Source organism: Urocitellus parryii, chromosome 1 (genome assembly GCF_045843805.1).
Source record: "Urocitellus parryii isolate mUroPar1 chromosome 1, mUroPar1.hap1, whole genome shotgun sequence".
NCBI classification, from domain to species: domain Eukaryota; kingdom Metazoa; phylum Chordata; class Mammalia; order Rodentia; family Sciuridae; genus Urocitellus; species Urocitellus parryii.
Window position 1 is genome coordinate 18,744,875 of NC_135531.1, and position 21,537 is coordinate 18,766,411.

Here is a 21,537-nt window from a genome sequence, read left to right on the forward strand (position 1 = left end):
CACATTTCTGTCCTTGAATGTCTTGCAACTATAGCTTCAGACTTGCATCAAACTGTAGAGGATGTGGAATGTGCTCTTTTTCAAATTAAAAAACCAGTGTTTTATTGCCTTGTAGAAGTTTGAGAACAACTCCTGATGCTTATGTCTTATGCACTTTATTTCCACACAAGATGGTGAGAAATAGAGTGAGAGAAATTGCCCTGGACCAGAGACCAGATGAATTCAACTGTCTCTCTGGGCACATTCCCCCCTTTTTTTTTTTTTGAAAATTAGGTACTTTGCTGCAAAATAACTGTGCTTTGTGTTTATCTACACATTTCTGAAATTCAGAACCAAACTTGCCTCTTTTGTCTTTCCAACACCCCTTGTAGGTATTGTTTAATCAGTGAATTTGCTTCTGGGGAAGACAATCGAGGCAAGTCATTTCACTGAGCCCAAGGAGGAAGCTCGAGCAACTCTGAAGCAGGTGAGCGATTCCCCGGGATTCTTGCCTTCATCACAGGTTGCCATAACAACAAGTTTACAATTGGTATAATTGTAATAGCTTAAATTTATGTACCGTTTTGAAATTCATAAGATTTTGGCACATCATTGCCTCTTTTAATCCTAATGAGGGCCCTAAGAGGTCAGTCCTGCACTCCCCAACTCACAAATGAAGAAACCAGATCCAGAGAGTTTATAAAACTGTCCTTAGGGGCAACAGTGAGTCTACTTTACATCCTAAGACATACCACAACTTCATCTGTTTCCTATTGCCCGACGTCAAGATATAGTATATTTAACTCTCAGGCTAGCCTGTTTTTCCAAAGTTCAAGTTCAACTGTCTTTTCCCTCTAGTCACAGTCTGACCTGGATGACTTGTCATCCTCTAGTATTCATTACTCTTGACTTGAAATTCTCCTATTTTGGTTTGGATGTGGCCACTTGGAGACTCCCTGTGTTCCTTTCTTCCAGGTGTTGCCATGTGACTAGATTCTGACCAATATTTTGGAAGTGAAAATGCTGAGGTCAATTTCTGAATTATCCCTTAAAAGGAAGAGGCACATGTTCCTTTTCCTCTTTTTATCCCTTATTGGCTAGAATGTAGATGTGACCGTGAGCCATTTGGGACCTTGGGGACAAGGTCACAAGGAGTTGGCAAAACAATGGGATGGAAAGAGCCTTCGTCTCTGGCACAGGGAAGCCACCAGAGGAGCCCTAATAATATCCAAAGGGTCCCAGGAGGGAAACCCAAGGCATATCCTGTTAAAATTACTATTACGTTGAGTTTGAGGACTGCTAGATTTGTATCCTCACTACCCAATCTGGGTAGTCACGTAGAAATCCCCCAAAACATGTGACTATTCCTTACCAAATACCTTTCACTCTGCATTGATGAAACCACATTGAAAGGCTCTGAACTTGTCTCTTACCCTGAGTTTGGACCTCAATGTTATGTACTTACATGCTACTATTTTCTCCTATAGCTGAAAACCTAGATCATTTGGCTTCATAAGTGAAGCAAAGGTTGTCCTACCCACTAGTCCAATGAGCACAGCTGAGAGGAGTCAGGAAGTGAGTAGAAACTGAACTAGAAGCCAGGAGATCCAGGTTCTGCTGGGCGGCAATGGGAATGCCATTTATCCTCTCTGGGGAAATGGTTCAACATCAAAATTGTTCAATTCTTCTTATGTAAGCTTCATTGATAAATGGTAAACAACTTCACAGTAACTCTACAAGTCAAGGTTTTCTTAGAGGCTGTTGGGAATACCTAGCATCACTCAATGGAAGACACCAGAGAAATAGAAAAGTGACATCTTCCTGGAGTCCTTTCTCCAGCAGCTCTAAGGAAGCCTATGCAGAGCAGAGAGGAGGAAGGACTTGTAGGGATTTCTGTTTTCTCAAGTGCCTACAGGAAATCAGAGAGCATTTTCCAGGGCTTTGCTGCAGGGGAAGTATTAGATTTAAGGGCTGGAAAAATTTCCCTCTGTCCTGAGAACTGCAGGAAGTTAGCAACCCTGGTGCTTGTCCACTAAAATGCCCACACATATTCCATACCACCCCCCCACACACACACACACACATTTGCAAAATATCTCCAGTCAGGAACCATTGCTAATCCATCCTGCCATTTTATAGTCTCAAAAAGAGATTCAGAGGAGCTCAGTGACCTTGGACAAGGTCACTCTTGCTCTAATGACAAAGCAGGGACTAGATGCAATGTCTTCCGATTCCTAGATAAGTTTTTTCTCTCTAACCTTGGATAGACCCAAACAGAATCACTGTTCTGGGTCAACAAGACCAACAGGTAACAGAGCAGATGGATGGTGCCTCTACCTTGGGTGAACTAGACAATCTACTTAGATGCCAGGAGAAAACAGAAGAACTTTCTATTTCTATTCTATCTCTTCCTTTAAAAAATTCTGTGGGTTTTAAAAATGTACATAATATATTAGTACAGTGGTATATGTATAATTTATAAATACATAAATATACATACATTGATGCATGTTCAAATATTTTTTTAACTGATGGTATGCATGATCAAAAAGTGTGGAAACCACCAGTCTCAACATCCTTTTCGTTTCTAACTCTAAAATACTATGAAATGATCCTGATTTGTTTTACTATTTTGTTTTCCAGAATGACATCTATAGGCTATTCTTCTAAGACAAAAGATACAGTGGGTGTGAAATACTAATCAAATTGGAAGCCTTTAGAAGGCAGATTATCCAACAATGCATCAGAATTCCACATTAAAAACCAAGTTATTTTGCTCAATTTATCATTTTAATCAGATCAACCATTTGTCAATCCAATCCCCTATTTGGCATTTAATCTGGAAAACTCACATCAACCATTTTTAGATGCTGGGTCCTGCCTTACGGAAAAGACAATCTGGATTTGTCAGAGTAAATAAAGGAGAGGTTAAGGGAAGGAAGGGTGCCTCCAGGGTGCGGATCACTAGTTTTAACATTTTCTCTCTTTTTCAATCAGTTTCACCTAGGCTCGAAACAGAGCTTAAATTACTTCAACCTTTAAAGATGCTTCTCTTAACCTTAGTCTGCCATGTGAGGTGAAGCAGCACACACAAGGATAAAAGCAGTTCCTCTCTAAAAGATTAAAAATACACCTAGTGCACTCAGAAGTTCCTGCTTGCCCAAGAGGCGCACTCTCCACTGCCTTAATCAGTGTGAGGGTTGCAGCAAAATTCAACATTTTAATGAAATTCCCACCAAATTCTGCACTGGGGTAGGATTTCCTAAAACATACTTACAAAAATTCCCTGTTGATTAGGTTGTACCTGGAGAACAACAACAAAGAGAGAGAGGGGGTGGGGGGGGGAGAGTGAGAAAACACTATCAGGACTGAAATGAACCCACAGCACCTGCCCCTTCTCTCTAGCTATAGCCAGGGTAGCAAACACGCATCTGTGCAATGTGAATTTTATCAAGCACTTACCCTAGTTCTTATTCTATGCCTGGTACCATGCTGAGGGTTTTACATCCATCACCTCTTTTAATACAACATCTGTATTCTAAGGATGGTAGGATATAGTACAGAGGTTCCTGAACCTTCTGTGTTCATGGCACACTGAGTTTCTAACATACAATTTTTATAGCATCTCTAGACCAAAAGAAATGCCCCTCACAATTCCATTTGTTAAGTAGTTATAGCCAAACAACTTGTTAGTACAGTAGTTCACACAGACATTGCTATTTTCCTTGAAAATTTTAAATATTGTGTGACCTTGTGAGCTTGCTACAGAGCCCCAGGGCTCCCTGAAGCACAGCTTGGGAACCACAGATCTACCACCTGTGGCACAGATACTATCAGAGTCCCTATTTTGTTGATGGGAAATGGGCCCAGAAAGGTTACCCAGCTGGTTGGATGTAATATGGGAATCTGAAAGCACACAGAAACCCAGAGCCACTCTGCTGTCAGGCTGTCCTCTCTCCCTGACTTACTGTACTACATCCAGTTACCACCTCCTCTCTCCATGCTGTATACACTGCAACTCCCCCCACCCCAACCAAACACACATGCACACAGGCATATGCACACATGCACACTTATTCCTGGGCTTCAAACCATTCCCTCCCATTGGGATGCCCCTCCCTTGTACCTGCTTTTCTAGAAAGTTCCTTGCTTCTATTTCCAGCCCTAAGTTAACTCTGGACTGCTTGGTCCTACACTCATCTTTTCTTCTTCAGGAAGGAAAAGACTGTAAGTGCCATGTTAGTGACAGTTGATATGTCTTACGTTGTTCTCTAATTGCATTATTGGTATGAGTGTGGTTTTTCCAATAAGACTAAATGTTTGCCCCAAAATAGGGATGGTGAATTATCTCATGCTAGACATGTAGAAACCACTGTGCCAGTTTGTTGAAATCAGCAAGATGATAAATGCTAGAATTTCACAGCATATGCCAATGACTGGATGTAAATAACAGAGAATATATTTAACATAAATGTCATCAGGAATGGTAACTAACATCTGTAAGGCCTTTTTACACTTTAGGAAAGACTTTTTGCATACATGATTTTATTTGTTTTTTGCAACATTCTGTATTATCTCCTTTCATGGGAGAAAGTGGAAGCTTAGGCAGGTTAAGTGGCTTTGGCCAAACTTGCAACATGTAAGTACAAAAAGCAGATCTGGAAACCCACTGTATTGATTTCCTTCCTGGCCCTATTTTCTCACTTCCCTGCAGTCTCCTTCACAGAGATGTCAATTTTCAGCCCAGATCCCATATGATAGACAGGCTTTCAATTTCAGAAGTACTGTCCCAGTCCCTAGCCCTAAACTCTCAATACCTCCACTGAGATGCCGTGACCCCGCAGGACATAAGGCTGGGCTGGCTATGGGCACTTCCAGGGAAAATGTTGATCCTTTGGTTGAGGTCAGTGGGTCTGTGGAAAGTTCCATAGCTATCAAGAGGACAAGGAACCTCAAGTTTGTGGTTTCCTAGACAACCCAATCTCCCCTGTTAGGTAGTGTGAACCACAAAGGCTGGGGCTGTCAGCTTCTGAGGCTAACAGGGACTGCTTAACAAAAGTCTAGGTCAAAATTAAAAGCATGCCATGAAAATACAAGCAAGCTGGAAGTGTGCATCCATTCTTTATGGGTCACTAGCTAGTTCCGGAGTTCAGAAATATCAGCCTTGGGTTTACAGTAGATGCTATTTCTTACTAATATATGACTTGAGGACATTGTTTCACCTCTCTGAGTCTCAGCATTCCTGTTAGTAAGATGAGATCATAGGATAGTCATGAAGATTAAATGGAAAAACAAATGTAAAGCATGAGGGGACAGAGCCTGGTGGGTGACAGACACTAAATAAGTAATAGCCACTTATCAAAGATGACAAATAGTTTTCAAACTGGGCTGCACCTAGCAGGCACTTATTAAATAGGACAGACAAACACTGCCTCCGCATTAGAATGGCGTTAAGGGCACTGCTGTAACTCCTTGTAGAGCCCCTCAAAGACTCCAGCTGAGAGGTTATAGTAGCAGAATAAGGAAGGAAGAGAGTGAAAGAAAAGAAACCAGAAGATGCCTAAGGCAAGACGTTACCCAGAGGGACCTTAAAGGGAAACAAAAGAAACAGAGGAAGAGCTGACGATTGGTGCTGAGCTTGACAAGGAAAATAAACAACTTAGACCATTTGAATATACATTTCAAATTACATCATTTTCTTCTGCATTGTGTCTCCAGGCAGTGGGGAAGATACAAACGTGTTATATTTATTTCTAAGGCTTTATTGAAATTGCAACAAACTAAAAATCAAAATTGAACTTTATGAAGAAAACAAGGGGGAAAAATAGCCATAAGGTCACTGTTTCCTCTCATGACAAAATGGGCTTGAGTCCTGCATTTGCACCAGGATTCTTTTATCAAATGCCTGCCTTTCTGGAAAGATAGATGGCAGTTTTCAGAAGCAATGTACACAAAGACATTTGGAAATTCTAAAGGACTGTGCAGACATTCGTTATGATTATTACATGGATGGCAGCTCACGTACTAACTTGGAAATCTTTCTGAATCTTCCCCCAATAACAAGGCCCAGGTGTTCTGAGGGGCTGCCAGCATGGACATACTCACAGCAACTGGGGTATCCTGGCTGAGAGGCACACTGTGCGACCGCTCCTGCAGGGACTTATCTGCATCGACCTCAGAGTAAAAGACCTTGAAAAGACACAGACACCTGGTAAGAACAGAGTCTCTACTTCACCAAGATCAAAGGTTTGAATTGCTCACAAAGAAAGCAGGTTCTGAGGTGCATCAGGCCACCCCACTAGTTCCTAGTTCTGTGGGAATGAACGTCAGACATGCCTGGTGTGGTTACAAATTCAGAAGCCTGCAGAGGCCGGGAGGAAGACAATGTATCTGTGAAGGGGGGTGGGGGCTGGACCCTGCTCCTCTCCTATGTCCCCAAACCATGACCGTATCAGGTAATCTTGCAGCTCCCCATATTTGGTATGCCATGAGTTCAGAAATATGTCTCTCTAAGAAGACCAGAGGACGAGGTCATGATGAATACTTGCTGATGGTGAACTGGAGTCTGTAAGGACTGGTCAGACTTGAGGGCTTTCATCCCATCTCAATGGGTCCTTCATCTCCAGTGGGCTTGGTGTCCCATAGGAATATGGGATCAGTGTGTCCAACTGTCTGGATGTCTCAGAGATTTCAGAACTCCAAATATTTATCTGAAATACCCTGACTTCTAAAACTTGTTTTATTTTTAATAACACTACTTAACAAAAACATTTTGGAGAACCAAAATCTGCCCAATTTTCAGCCTCTAATTGTAGGGTATCTTCTATGCTCCCTCCTCCACTTTGCCTGTCCATATCTTTCATTCAGTTCATACATTTGTTTGTACTTATTGATAACATTCCACGGTGGCTCCCTATGATTTCTCAGGTTTCTGTATTATTCTCCCAATGATATTAGGCAATTGGATAGCAGAAACCATATCTTCTACTTGCTTTATATTTTTCCATTGCTGCACAGAGAAAGAACTCGATAGATCCTGATTAATGCAGAGGTCATTCCCAGGGATCTTAGAAATGCCCTTGAAATATTTCTTATAGTTTCACCAGAAGAGAATGAGGGGGTTATTAATATGAGAGGAGTGGTAGTAAGGAGGTCATAGACAGGTTGAGCACCCTTAATCCACAAATTCTGAAATCTGAAATGCTTCAAAATCTGAAACTTTTTGTGCCTGATGTGACATCAAAAGTAGATAATTTCACATCTTACTTCATGTGATGGGTCACAGTCAAAATGCAAGTCCACTAAAAATATTACCTTCAGACTATGTGCATAAGGTTTATGTAAAACAAATGAATCGTGTATTCAGACTTGGGTCCCATCCCCATAACATCTTATTATGTATATGTAAATATTCAAAAATATGAAAAGAGTCAGAACTGCAAAACACTTCTGATCCCAAGCATTTTGAATAAGGCATACTCAACCTGTTCAGGAGGTACAAAGATAGGGAGTATGTACAGTCACCCCAACACACCCACTGCAGAAATCCCCACATGTACTCACGGTGTATCCAGTGACTGGGCTTCCAAGATGCTGTGGCGTTTTCCACTGGATGCTGAAAGCTGTGCAGTTCAGGGCACCCAGCTTGATGTCAAGAGGAGGCCCCACCTTGCCTGCCCCCAAACAAAGAAATTATGTTAAAAGATCAATGCATCTTACCATCAGCGTATTTACACAAGATTTAAGAGTGTGTACTCACAAAAGAAGAACATGCTTAAAGACGGCTCCACAGGCCAGAAATGTAGTCATCCCTCTGATGTGCCACCCCTGTCTCACTTGACCTCACCACATTTTTGCCATCCTCTCCCAACCTGTCACTGGTAGAGAAATCAGCCCCACTATTGACCTTGGTCTATTTCCATAAGTTCTAATAGTAACGGGCCGGAAACCAAGATTTTGTTTGTTGTAGACCAGACATACATGACTTGACTCTAGGCATTTGAAATGGATGCAAGAAAGACAATGAATTTTTATTTACCCATTATATATTATAATATATAATTATAATTGAACTAATGAAGAACCAAAAAGATCACTGAAGATTAAATTCCTGAGTAGTGAAAGTTGTAGGTGTGGGGGGCAGGAGAGATCTGTCTCTGGTTCTGCATTAGTCTGCTTATATAGCTAGTATTTTATTATAATGAAACATTTTAAAAATATGGTTAAGTATAAAATAAGATTTTTCATTTTTTTTCAAACATTTTACTGTCTACTTGTCTTAAACCATTTTATAATTATAAACTCTAAAGCAACATGCAAATTGTCATAATTTAGAAAATGAAAAAGATCATATCATTCTGAGATGAGTCCTATTGGCATTTTGGTATGTCTCCTTTGGATTATATACAACATTTTAAAAAGTTGTTTGATTCTCTGTGTGGTTTTTATTGCTTTGAATTGTTGTAACTATAATGTAGTAATTATGTACAGATACATATAGGCTCGTAGTTTTAAATTTTATTTCACGTAATTTACAGTCATTAAAATCATTATGTTTAATGGCCATAAATGCTTCCCTGCAATGCATGTGCCATAATTAAGAGAACTTGGCATTCTGCTGTTGTCAAACAATGTATCTCTCATGTTTTGCCATTTAAAATAATGTCCATGAGGGCAGGAACCAGGTCAGCCTTGATCAGTATACAGAGACTAGTAAGCAGAAGGGCTCAATGAACATTCCTTAAATGAGTGAATGTTCTGCACTGCGATTTTCCACTTACTAATGTCTTGATGTGCTTTCTTTTTATTGACAACATACAATTCTCCTGCATATCAATGAGGATACTTTGCAATTCACAGAGATCCAATATATCTATTTATTGCACTAGGGCCAATTTGTTACCGGGGATGCTCACCAATGTTTTTTCTTTATTACACTGGAGTGTTTTTATTACTCAAATTTATTTTAATGATTCAATAAAGCAGAGGAAATTTCTCAATTAACCCCACATATTATGTGGTATTAACATGATATTGCATATATTTTATAAAAGTCTCCAGATATACCTCAGATTTTTCTTATTATTTACTGAGTAACTAAGTAATCAGTTGTCTCACCAACGTTTTTAATAAATCAAACCCAAAGTCCTCTGGTAGACCAAGTAATAGAGGCTCAATTCTGTCACTTAGCAGAAACTGTGAGACTAGGAGACAGCTCTCTCCTGCCCCCCCACACCTACAACTTTCACTACTTCAGTGATCTTTCTGGATCTGCATTAGTTCAAGATTTAAAGTCCCATCAGATTGGCTAAACTCAGGCCATGTGCTTCCTCTTGGCTCAACCAAGGGTCTGGAGAGGAAGGATCAGTCCTTTCTGGTTTTCTAACTAGAAAATGACCTCCTAGGGGAATCCTGGGCAATGCTCTTATACTACCCTATCCACAGAAAAGACGACACCCAAAAGGAAGAGAAGATCATAGGAAAAGAGTCATGGAAGGTCTTATGTCCCCAAATTCTCTTATATAGAGCATGCATGTACATTTAGAATATTGGCATATTCCTTTTTGCACACATGTTCAAATATTTCTAAGATAAATACCTATGAAAACATAATGAGATACATATATCTCAATTTTTACTAACCACTGATATTGCTCTCCCAAAAAGATTGAATAAATTTTTAAGTATGTTCTGTCATTCAATTGGGGTAAATTCTTAAAGCAAAATTGCTGTGTCTAAGACAGTTTCTTAACCTTGGCACTACTGACATTTTTTAAGTATACTCAAAAGACTTTAAAACAGCATACTATAGGGACACAGTTTAATGTTTATAGCAGCACAATTCACAACTAGCTAAACTGTGGAACCAACCTAGATGCCCTTCAGTAGATGAATGGATAAAAAAATGTGGCATATATACACAATGGAATATTACTCAGAAATAAAAGAGAATAAAATCATGGCATTTGCAGGTAAATGGATGGCGTTGGAGAAGATAATGCTAAGTGAAGTAAGCCAATTCCCCCCACCCCAGAAAAAATGCCAAATGTTTTCTCTGATATCAGGAGGCTGATTCATAGTGGGGTAGGGAGGGGAAGCATGGGAGGAATAGAGGAACTCTAGATAGGACAGAGGGGTGGAAGGGGAAGGGAGGGGGCAGGGAGTTAGAAATGATGGTGGAATGTGATGGACATCATTATCCAAAGTACAGGTATGAAGACACAAACTGGTGTGAATATACTTTATATACAACCAGAGATATGAAAAATTGTGCTGTATATGTATAATAAGAATTATAATGCATTTTACTGTCATTTATTTTAAAAAATCAATTAAAAATATTTTTAGTTATAGATAGACAAAATAACTTTATTATTTATCTATTTTTATGTGGTGCTGAGGATTGAACCCAGTGCCTCACACGTGCTAGGCAAGTGCTCTACCACTAAGCCACAACCCCAGCCCCACTATTGACAGTTGGATGGTTTATGTAGGGTATGTATGATTGCATCAAAGGGTGTTTGACAGCATCCCTGGTCTCTCCCCAACCCAGCTGTGAAAACCATGATATCCCAACATTGTCAAATGACCCTGGGTTGGGGCACAAAACTGACCTCCCCCACCTATTGACAACTGCTGATTTAAGAGAATGAATATATTAGAGAATTTTAATAAATATAATCAAACTTACATCTAGAAAATGAACTAATTTGGAAGCTTATGTTATTGTATGGGGAAACCTCATATAAATAATACAGGTAATAAAGTGAGCAACTCCCTTAAAATTTTCAGCTTTGCAAAACACACTGTCAAGAGAATAAAATGATAAGCCACATATTGGAAAGAATATTCACAAAAGACTTATCTAATAAAAAATTGTTAGTAAAATATACAAATGCTGTAGGCTGCATATTTGTGTCCTCCCAAAATTCTTATGTTGAATATAATCCCCGTTGTGATATCATTGGGAGATGGGCCTTTTCAGGGGGATTAGGTCATAAGGAGAAGCCCTTGTGAATGGGATTAATGTGCTTATAAAAGAGTCCTCACACTGTGTCCCTTCCTCTTTTCCTATAAAAACACAGCAAACGGACCAGGGAGCAGGTCTTTACCAGATAGTGACTCTGTCAGTCCCTTGTTCTTGTACTTTGCATATTCCAGAACTATAAGAGACAAATTTCTGTTGTTTGTAAGCCACCCAGCTCATGGTATTTTGTTATAGCAACTGAACAAACTAAGACAGCAAAAAACTCTTACAACTCAACAACAAGAAAACAACCCAATTAAAAACTGGATCAAAAAATCTTATCAAATAAGATCTGCAGATGGCAAATAAGCATATCAAATAATCAAATGTCATCCTGGAAATGTAAATAAAAACAATGAGATATCACTGAGTATTTATTCAAATGGTCAAAATCCAGAACACTGACAACACCAAATACTGGCAAGTAGGTGAAGTTACAGGAACTCTCATTTGCTACTGGTGGGACTGCTAAATGGTACCATCAGTTTGCAAGACAATTTGGTGTGGTTTTTTTTTTTTAAATAAAACTAATCATATTCTTGTATTATCCAGCATTGGCACTCCTTGGTACATAAAGAAGTCAAAAACTTATCTTTACACAAAACTCTGCAAAACGGACCTTTATTGTGGTTCTATTCATATATGTTAACACTTGAAAGTAACCAAGATATCCTTTAGTAACCAAAATTCACCTTTAATAGGTGAGTGGATAAATAAACTATGGTACATGCAGACGATGGACTATTATTCAGCACTTAAAAGAAATTAAGCCATGAAAAGACATGGAGAAGACTTAAATGCATATTACTAACTGAAAGAAATCAATCTGAAAAAGGCCACATATTGTGTGATTCTAACTATATGATGTTCTGGAAAAGGCAAAACAATAAAGACAGTAAGAAGATCAGAGGTTTCAACAGATTAGGAATTGTAGAGAAGGAAGGATAAAAAGTGAAGCTCAGAGGAATTTTATGGCAACAAAACTATTTTACTCTAATGATGGATAAAGTCCTGTTCATTTGTTCCACCCATAGTGTATACAACACCAAACATGAAATCTCTAACTACTGACTTTAGGCGAAGTTCATAATTAAATTATAACAAAAGTGCCACTCTGGTGGGGGATGCTCATAATGGGGACGGACATCTGTGCATGTGTGGAGGTAGGAGTATATGGAAAATCTCTCAATTTTGCTATGAAACTGAAAGTGCTCTAAAATAGGAAGTCTTACAAAACTTGGAAAATCTGATTTTGAAAGTTGAATATTTTTATATGAATTTGGCTTCTTTTCTTCCTCTGTTAATGTGTTTTGCACTTTTTAATTGGGTTGTTAATTTTTTCTCGTTGGTTTGTAGGAACCCTTTCCACGTTGACGATCTGAAACTTTCTCCTCAGTTTTTTTCCGGGTAGATTTATGCTTCCATCTGACTGCATAACTACCCACTGCTGGTCAGCTTTGTTATTGAGTTAAGAGCTCTGTGCTAATGGAACCACAAAGATGGCTGAAAAGTGGGAAGAAAGACAGTGGAAATAAATTATCGGTCCCTCACAGAAGCATAAAATAACTAGCAAGCACAGCCATATCCCTAGTCCTAGGAACAGCACTTGCTCCCCTTGCTCTGGGAACAGTTGCACCAGATGGTTGGGTGCCCCTGAAGGCAGGCTTTTTAAGTCAATACGGGGGTGGGGAAACCAGTTATCTTCAGCTCTGTGTACCTGCCAAGGTTCTCTACAGAAAAAACACTCCAAGTATTGTAAGCAAAATGGTAGTTGTGGAAGTTGGCATAAAAGCTAGAGGAAAGGAAGCAAGGAGCCTCCATTGGGTCTATTTTAGGGGGAGAGGAGATTTGCTCTACAGGAGCAATCAAGAACCAGGAAGCCCCCAACTTCACCCTCCCCGTTGCCATCACAGCTGCCACAGCTGCCACAGCTGTCTCTAGACACCCAGGCCGGTGAAGGACTCTGGGTGGGACCTAATTTACATTCAGAATTCAGAATATTGACCACAGGGAAGTCTGAGAAATGTAGTTTGTATTTCTTCTGCCTTTGCAGAATGGTAATAGCACCTAAAAAAAGGGTTAAATGGATGTCGAACAAGTCAATCCGTAGTATCCACGATATCTTGGTCCCATGAAATATGAACTCCAAAATGCTGTCCCTTTTACTTTCATGTTCTCCAGAAAGTATTTAAATCAAACCCTGCTGGAACATGATTAGATCTGACTCCTATTTCACTGGTATTTTCACTAGTTTATTTTCTTCTTTATACATCTAAAATATGAGTTGAGCTCCCTGTAGGTAGGTATCAGGCACTGGGTCAGTCAATGAGGTCACATTGAGGATGAAGAGAGATGTGGGGCTAAAACAAGTTAGCAGGACATTACAACTGGGTATGAGAATCACTACAGCTGGAAGATAGATACAGAGCACTTTTATGACACACCGTATGTCTTCATACTGTTACTGTAGTCCTAGGTCAGAGGCCTGACTCTGGGGATCCAACAAATCACATCCAACCACTTAACCCAAAAACCAAACACGAAAGGTAATGGTAAAAAGCATGAAAGAAATTTTAATCAGTGTAGCCACTGGAAAGACAAGGGGACCTGTGTCTTTAGCCCTGACAATGGCTTTGAGGTTTCACAGATTGGGGAATGTAGGCAAGGGTTGAGGGTTTCTATAGCTGGAGGCTTTTCACAGCTGCCAGCTCAACTAACCAAGGTCATCTGTGGTCTCTCATCTTAGGATTGGTCAGGTGGGACCTTATCCCTGATAAGAAAGTTGCTATTTCCTGGGGGTTGGGAGGTAGCTTTGACTCATCACAAGACGATTATCAGATCAGACCTTGTTCCTGGAATCCAATGTGACCTGGAGTAAAGGAGATGGATGCAACAGACACTAGTATGGCAGTATGTATAAACGTGGCTGTATAATCAATGTGATCCTGCAATCTGTACACGTGGGAATAATAAGAATTCATACCCCATTTGAAACAAATGTATGATATATGATATGTCAAGATCAATGTAATGTTTTGAGCAACTAATAAATTTCTGATGTTTAAAAAAAGGAGATGGATGCAAAATGTAGGCAGAGATGTCAAATCTTTTTAAAAAATTTTTATTTTACATTATATATATTATTTGTTTTAATTAGTTATACACGACAGTAGAATGCATTTTGAGATGTCAAGTCTTTAGTCTTGTTTTTAGCCAGCTCTCAGCCATTGGCAGGGGAAAATGAAGAGCCTTAGTCCTTGTTACAATCCCGGCTCTACCTGACACAGAACTAGGCATGAGGCAGACAGCGTGGGGATGGGGAAAGTGTACCATGCAGAGAAAGCAGCCTCCACCTTTCCCCAATAAGCTGGGGGAAAGCCAGAAGTTGCCCTTCTTGTTGGGGCAACACAGAGAAGGAGTGTGCCACCTAATCAGCTGGGAACACACAAAAGGGGGCTTCCTCCTGCCTGTGAGGGAAGTGGACCTAACCACAGCTGGTGAGTGACAGCTGGACAGGTCAGATGTTTGGAGCAAATACCAAAGTATTCTAGAGGAATCTGTTAAATATGGGAAACCAAATTATAACTGAATTTTAAAGCTGGACTATTTTTTTTTATGAAGGAAACTTTCTAAGCTTAAAAGAGGTTAAAAAATAAAAGAAAAGTAATGGATTCTAAATCATAAAACTTTCATTACCCACTTCAAAAATTACAGAAGGAAAATTCCAAACAATAGATTGAGGGGTAAATAATTGTAGTAAAATGACAGGCCAAGGGATATCTTGATTATAAAACTCATACATATTGATAAAAACATATGCAGACCCTAATAAATAAAATATGAAGGACAACTCAACAAAAGAAGAGAGATAGCAAGTCAACACACATGGGGAAATATTCAAATGTGTGAGCTATCAAAGAAACATAATTTTTAAAAATTGAAATGTTGTTTTCACCTATTAAATTAAGCCAAAATATTTAAGTGAGAGTAACTAACTAATGCTGACAAGTGTACATAAATGTGCTGCTCTCAGAAAAAATCATTTATGGCAGTGCAAATGAGTATTCAGGCATTTTGAAAGATAATTTGGCAATGTGCAATGATATTGAGAGCCATAAATCTGTTCTATCTGTTGGCTCCCAGAAGCGTGATTACTTTGCCTGAAGAAAGAATCTTAAGAGAAGGCTGCGCTGTGAAGTTGTCCTTCAGAGTATCACTTATGACACACGGAACCATGAACAGTCTAAATATTTAGAAACAGGACAATAGCCAGGTCACGCAGGTGGTACGTCACCTGCATGGACTGGTGTGCAAACATTCAAACAGTGATTTAACTAAACACATATGGTGTCTTGGGTCCTGGAGCTGAAATAGGACATTGGCAGGGAAACCAGTAAAATCCAAGTAGTCTGATTTAGTCGGTAGTGGTGTACTCTTACTGCTCAGAACCCTCATTAACAGTCTGGATTTGACAAATGTACTGGGGTTACGTGAGAAGCTAACTAGAGGAGAAACTGGGTGAAAGCAGTATAGGAATTCTCTCCACGACCTTTGCAATTCTTCCATAAATCTAAATTTATTTCAAAATAAAAAAGCATATTTAGAAAATAAAGCCTAGATCACACTGTAACAAAATTATGGTGTAGTGGTAAACAAACAAACAAACAAACAAATACCCAATTGCCAATAATGCAGCTATAACAGTTACATAGTGTATTCATTTGAAAAAAATCATTTGAAGATGAGAGAAAAAGGCTAATTGCCACATTAAGGCAGCTAAGATTAAGTATGATTTCCTCCCTATTTCCTTCTACTTGGCAAGCTTTCCAGAATGTTATTATATTGTTTTTCACAATTTAAAAATTTTCTTTTCAAAAATATTTTTACATCCAAAAGACCAAAAGTTGCACAGGAACAGGTTAACTGCATCTGTGCTTTCTATAGGAAATCCACAAAATAACACTTCATGAAGTTTGCACCACTCAGATCAGCACAAACCATGCTATTTAGTGTTTGCAGTGTTTTTCCTCCAAGGATAAAACAGTTTGCAATTAACGAAGCAGATCTATTAGTTCTCAACTACAAAAGTAATGTACCTGCATAAAATGATGTACGATATTACAAATCAACTCTCTCAGCAAACTGAGGATACCCAGGAAAGAGGCTGTTAGGGAGCAATAACCTAATAATAATAATAATATGATAATAATAGTTAATAAATCTAACCAAGGGGGTGAAAGACCTCCACAGCAAAAACTACAGAACACTGAGGAAAAAAAATAAAGAAGACCTTAGAAAATGGAAAGCCTCCCATGTTCTTGAATAGGCAGAATTAATATTGTCAAAATGACCAAAAGTAATATATTCAATACAATTCCCATCACAATACCAATGACATAGAACTAGAAAAAAAAAAAAACAGTCCTAAAACTCACATGGAACAATAGCCAAGCAATACTGAGCAAGAAGAGGGATTCTAGTGGCATTATAACACCAGATCCCAAATTATACTACAGAGATGTAGTGACAAAACGGCATGGTGTTGCCATCAAAACAGGTGTAAAGACCAGTGGAGTAGAATAGAAGACCCAGAGACAAACCCACACAGTTACAGTCATCTGATAGACAAAGGTGCCAAAAACATAGACTTTTCAACAAATGCTGCTGGGGAAACTGGATATCCATGCGTAGAAGAATGAAACTAGACCCCTACCTCTCTCCCTGCACAAAAGTCAACTCAGCATGGATCAAAGATCTAGTAATTAGACCACAAATTTTGCAACTGCTAGAAGAAAACATACTTAAAGTATCTCTGCTGATGACATGATCCTGTATGTAGAAGACCAAAAAAACTCCACCAAAGGCTCCAGAGATGATATACAAATTCAGCAAAGTAGCAGAATACAAGATTGATAGCTCTCCTGTAGTCTGGTAATGAAAGACATCAGGAAAATGTTCAGATCTTTTTAAAAAGACATAAAGTTAAATTAAATACAGTTAAAACTCCGTGCTCTATCTCTACCCCCTTTCTTCCTCTTCTCCAGAGGTATCAACCATTCTGATGATTCTAGGTCTCCTCATGTAAGTTCACACTTTTCTTTTACTGAAAACAGTACTACTATCCATTAGTGAAGGAATGGATATCCTGTGACTTGTCCATACAATGAACCAGTATCTTTACCACCTGAGCATTTATTCTTTGAAGAAAGATGCTTTTGTGAATTTTAATGCACTTCTCAACCATTAGCCAGTTCCAGTTTCTCCCTCCCTGCTGGCCTAGAAATCTTCTTTGGTTTTTAAATCTGTTTCTGCATGTGGTAGACCCCTGTGCATTTTGGTTTTCAAAAGTTTATTGCTGCCACCTTCTGCCTGTTCCCTTTGCTCTGCTGGTTAACAGCTCTTCCCCAGCCTACAGACATCTAATAACCATATGAAATAGAGGACAGCGACGTCCTCTCTTACAGATGCAGAAACTGGGTTTATGGATCGAATATTTTATATCAAGGAGACAGAAGGAGGCAGAGACAGTAAGGAACGAGGTGGAGACATTCTTTCTCTCCCCGCCTGTTCAGGCTGGTGTTCTTGGCGATTCTGCCTGGTCGCTCCTTCTGAGCTCCCACTCACCCTCTTTCCTTGCAGTCACTGCTACATACTTGCTGTGGCTCCCAAATCTCTTTTTCCAGCCAGCACCTGCTTCCGAGGGGCAGGCCTCTAAACCCAAACTGTCAAGTGGACCCAGATGTCAGATGAGCCTTCAAATCCAACTTGTCAGACCTGACTTCATCATCTTCCTTTTCAACCCACGCTCTTCTATGAATCCTGGCAAATGACATTGTCATCCACCACAACTTTCAGAAACCTGGAAGTCATCCTTGGTGTCAAAGTGGTCAAACTGTATCCATCCTCTCCTCTTTGTGGAAGCCTCAGCATCCAACCCTGTGCCTGGAGTAGCACTGTCCAGAGTTGTGCATGCAGGGTCACCTCTTTCACATCCCCAGATCCTAAGGGATTTAGTTTTCTTCTTTTTGGAGAATGTGTTTTAGTAAATGAGATTCCCCACCCCCCATCTTGCAAAGCATTTGAATACAGGGCTGAGGCTGGGGCCATGGGATTAAGGAATTCTGAATTGATGTGTAGTTGGAGAAGGAAAAACCAAGACTTTTCAAGCAACATTTGCTTTTTTATTCCAGAAATGTTCTCTTTGTGTGTTTATTTGGCATGTCCTTGAGAGTGGGGCAGATCTCCAGCTGGGCCTCTCTGAAGCAGTATTTGCTGAGCAAGCACATTGCTTATACATAGACTGTAGGATTACCAGGGTATTACAGAGCGGGAAGGCTACAGGCAGGAGTAAGTCAGCCAGTGAAACCCCAGGTTTGAGATACATTCAAGACAGGGAAGGGTGGTGGACACAGAAAGTCCACAGGAATAGTCAGGCCAAGTTCAGACACATGCCCTGGCATCAGCATAGAGACCGTGGGGTGTGGTCCCAACCAGGATGTGTGGATCACAGTAGTTCTCTAACTCTTCTCCAGCTACCTCAGACTTTGTGCACATCTCTATAATCTCTAAATCATCAGCGTAAAGTCAAATCTTTGCATAGGGCAAGTAAAGAGCAAACTGCAATCTCCAAAAACTTTAAATGAAGCAAAAAAAAAAAGTTTTAATAATAGTTAAAACTCTGAAGTCTTCTGGTCTCTTATCTATTATACTAAAACAAACTACTGCCTCCTCAATATTAAAAAAAATAACAGTAGTAGGCCACTTAGGTTTAGAACAAATAAGATTTAAGCAGTTACATACAAAAATAGCATTCATATCTCTCCAACAATGGTTACAAATGACAGGAAAATATTATGTAAGAGAAAACAAGTTTTGAAGAACTGAGCCTTTAAAACTAGTATAATGCATTTACAAAGTACACCCTGAAGCTGAGTTCTTATAAGCTAAAAGCTGTGCATCTGAAGAGATAACTAAATAAAAGTGTGTTTCTTTGCCATGAGGGAGCTTTACTCTGGAGCTTTCTTCTTTGGAGACATTTAAAACTGTATTAGCCCTTTTTTTGCATTAGAAATTTCTGAATAATTAGGTCAATTTCTTATGGTAATTTTATTTCACAAAATACTTCAACTTCCTGAGCAAGATTCATCTCTGATTCAATTAGTCTTGAAATCCAATTCATAAAAACACTTCAAAATGCAAATAAAAATATTGTCTATGACAGAAATACATTGCTAGCTTTTCAGTTATTTGATTTTCATGGAATGAACCAAGTTATATTCACTGATGCAATGGAAAGTGCCTAGACTAACTAAAAATAGAAAATTCCTAAATAAGAAAACAAAAAAACCCCATTTTTCTCTTTTTGAAACTTGCTCTAATATTACCATTACTAAAGTAGTATCGTGAATATGTAACCAAAATACTGCACCCAGAGAAGCCACTTGCAAGGTGGTGCCTTTCAGGCAGCAGTGAAAATGTGGGTTCCAGAGACAGAAGAAGGTTTGTTGTAGTTAACCTGGGATTAAAGAAATTTTCAGACACTGAGAAGCAGTTGGTAATGTCTTATTTGGTTGGCTTCTCTTGAGACAGTTACTATTCACATCACAATCACACTTCCCTCTGAATTCCACCATTCCAAGGTGTAACTCTAGAATACAACCTGCCATTGCAGAGCAGGAGTGGACAGAGCCGGGATGTGGGCTGAGATGGTGGTACGTGTGCATGTGAGCATCTGTCAGGCAGCACAGGGTGAGGCATGGGGCCGTGCAGGGCTTGGGGGCAGGTCTCTATACTGCTTCTTAAAGTGCTAATTCAAGGAGTCTGAGAAATCAAAATTTGAATCCAGTCTTTCACGTCATAATGAAAGGATTTTGAATATTTATCAGGGTAGAAAGAGAGAAAATATTGTATATAATAGTTTGCTTGCTTGCTTGTTTACAAAATTTACATTTTTATACAAATGATATGTAGGCTCTTGTGCTCCACACACAAGCACTAGGGGCAAGTCTACCTCTGGGTGTTGTATGATGATGCTTCATGAATTGAGCTCAGCTGGTTGTGAGGATTCATGCAGAGGATTCCAGCTACCCAGCTGGTGACTTCTGGCAGAGGAAAACCCAGGCTGGGAGCATCCTGCAGCAATGCTTGTTAAACAGCAGCCAGCCAGCCCCAGGGAACACAGGTGTCAGAGGTGGAGAGTTGGGGGAGAGGGTGGTAGCACCATACAGTGGGCAACTACTAGGATGACAAGCAGAAGACCAACTTCTAGGCCCAGCTGTGCCCTAGCTGCACTTACGTTGGAGAAGGTTAATGCCATGACAGCTGTCATATGCCTATTCGGGGAAGAGCTTGCACAGCATGATCTGTTGCTTTCATCCACTCCAATTGGCTTCTCACCTCATCATCCAAGAAAGCAAGCAGGAATGCTGCAAATCTCTACTCACCAACTTCCTATTACCACACACGTGCACACATACACATGCATGTGCATGTACCCACTGTTATGGTTTGGATATGAGGTGTCCTCTAAGACATATATGTTGAAGGTTTGATCTCCAATACAGCAATGTTCAGAGGTGGAGTTTGAGGGAAGTGATTGGACCATAGAGTCTCTGACCTTGTCAGAGGATTAATCCATAACGAATTAATCTATTGATAGTTGAATGGACGACTGGCAGCAGCAGAAACTGTGGAAGTTAAAACCTGGTTGAAGGAAGTGGTTATGCCCTGGAAGGACAGTTCTTGTGCCTGGCCCCCTCTCTAGCTCTCTCTGCATCCCAGCTGCCATGAGCTGGGCAGCTTTCCTCTGCCATGCCCTTCTGTCATCACGTTCTGCCTCACCTGAGCCCAAAGCAGTGGAGCTTGTTGAGTGTGGACTGAAACCTCCGAACTTGTGAACCAAAATAACCTTTTTCTCCTTTAAGTTATTTATGTCAGGTACTTTGATCCCAGCATCAAAAAGCCAACTCACATACACATAAGTAAACATACAGTCATATTGACAACACATACAGCTTTGCCCTCCACCCTACAAGGGAAATCAACTTACTTACACTCAGTGAACAACTGGAGGTGGATGAAGGACTGTGGACTATGAACCTCGGCAGAGTCATCCAAACAAGAGTACAGTGTGGAAGCTGGAGGGAGATTGGAATTCATCTATACCAGTGGTTTTCAAACTTTAGGGAGAATCAGAATCACTTACAGTAAAGAGAGGCTTGTAATTATAGACTTTGGGTCCCTTCCTGAGGAAGTCAGAAATGGAATTCCAAATTTGCATTTCTTACATATTCCCTGGAGGTGCTGCTGCTGCTGGCTCCTGAGCTGGTTTGCTCTAAACTCTGCCTTAATAATGGAAAATTATAACTCAGAGAAGCTAAATGTCTTGTGTGAGGTCACAGTAATTAGTGATAAGCTCAAACCAAGACCTTGATTTATTGAGACCCTCGCCAGGTGCTTTCACCATCCGATATGAAAAACTGCAGTGGCTTTTCATTCCACCCTGGCCCTCTTCTCCGGATGCACTGAACCCC

The 21,537-nt window shown here is 39.8% G+C and overlaps 1 protein-coding gene across 1 annotated transcript in view; it reads right to left on the reverse strand.

Annotated features, from left to right (window-relative positions):
• Egflam (EGF like, fibronectin type III and laminin G domains) overlaps positions 1-21,537 on the reverse strand; it is a 175,124-nt gene that overhangs the window by 105,359 nt on the left and 48,228 nt on the right. Inside the window, exons 3-4 of the mRNA XM_077795502.1 lie at positions 7,543-7,652; positions 6,085-6,168 (exon numbers count right to left, since the gene is read on the reverse strand). Of these exons, the coding sequence (XP_077651628.1) occupies positions 6,085-6,168; positions 7,543-7,652 (194 nt within the window). The remainder of the gene's footprint in view (positions 1-6,084; positions 6,169-7,542; positions 7,653-21,537) is intronic.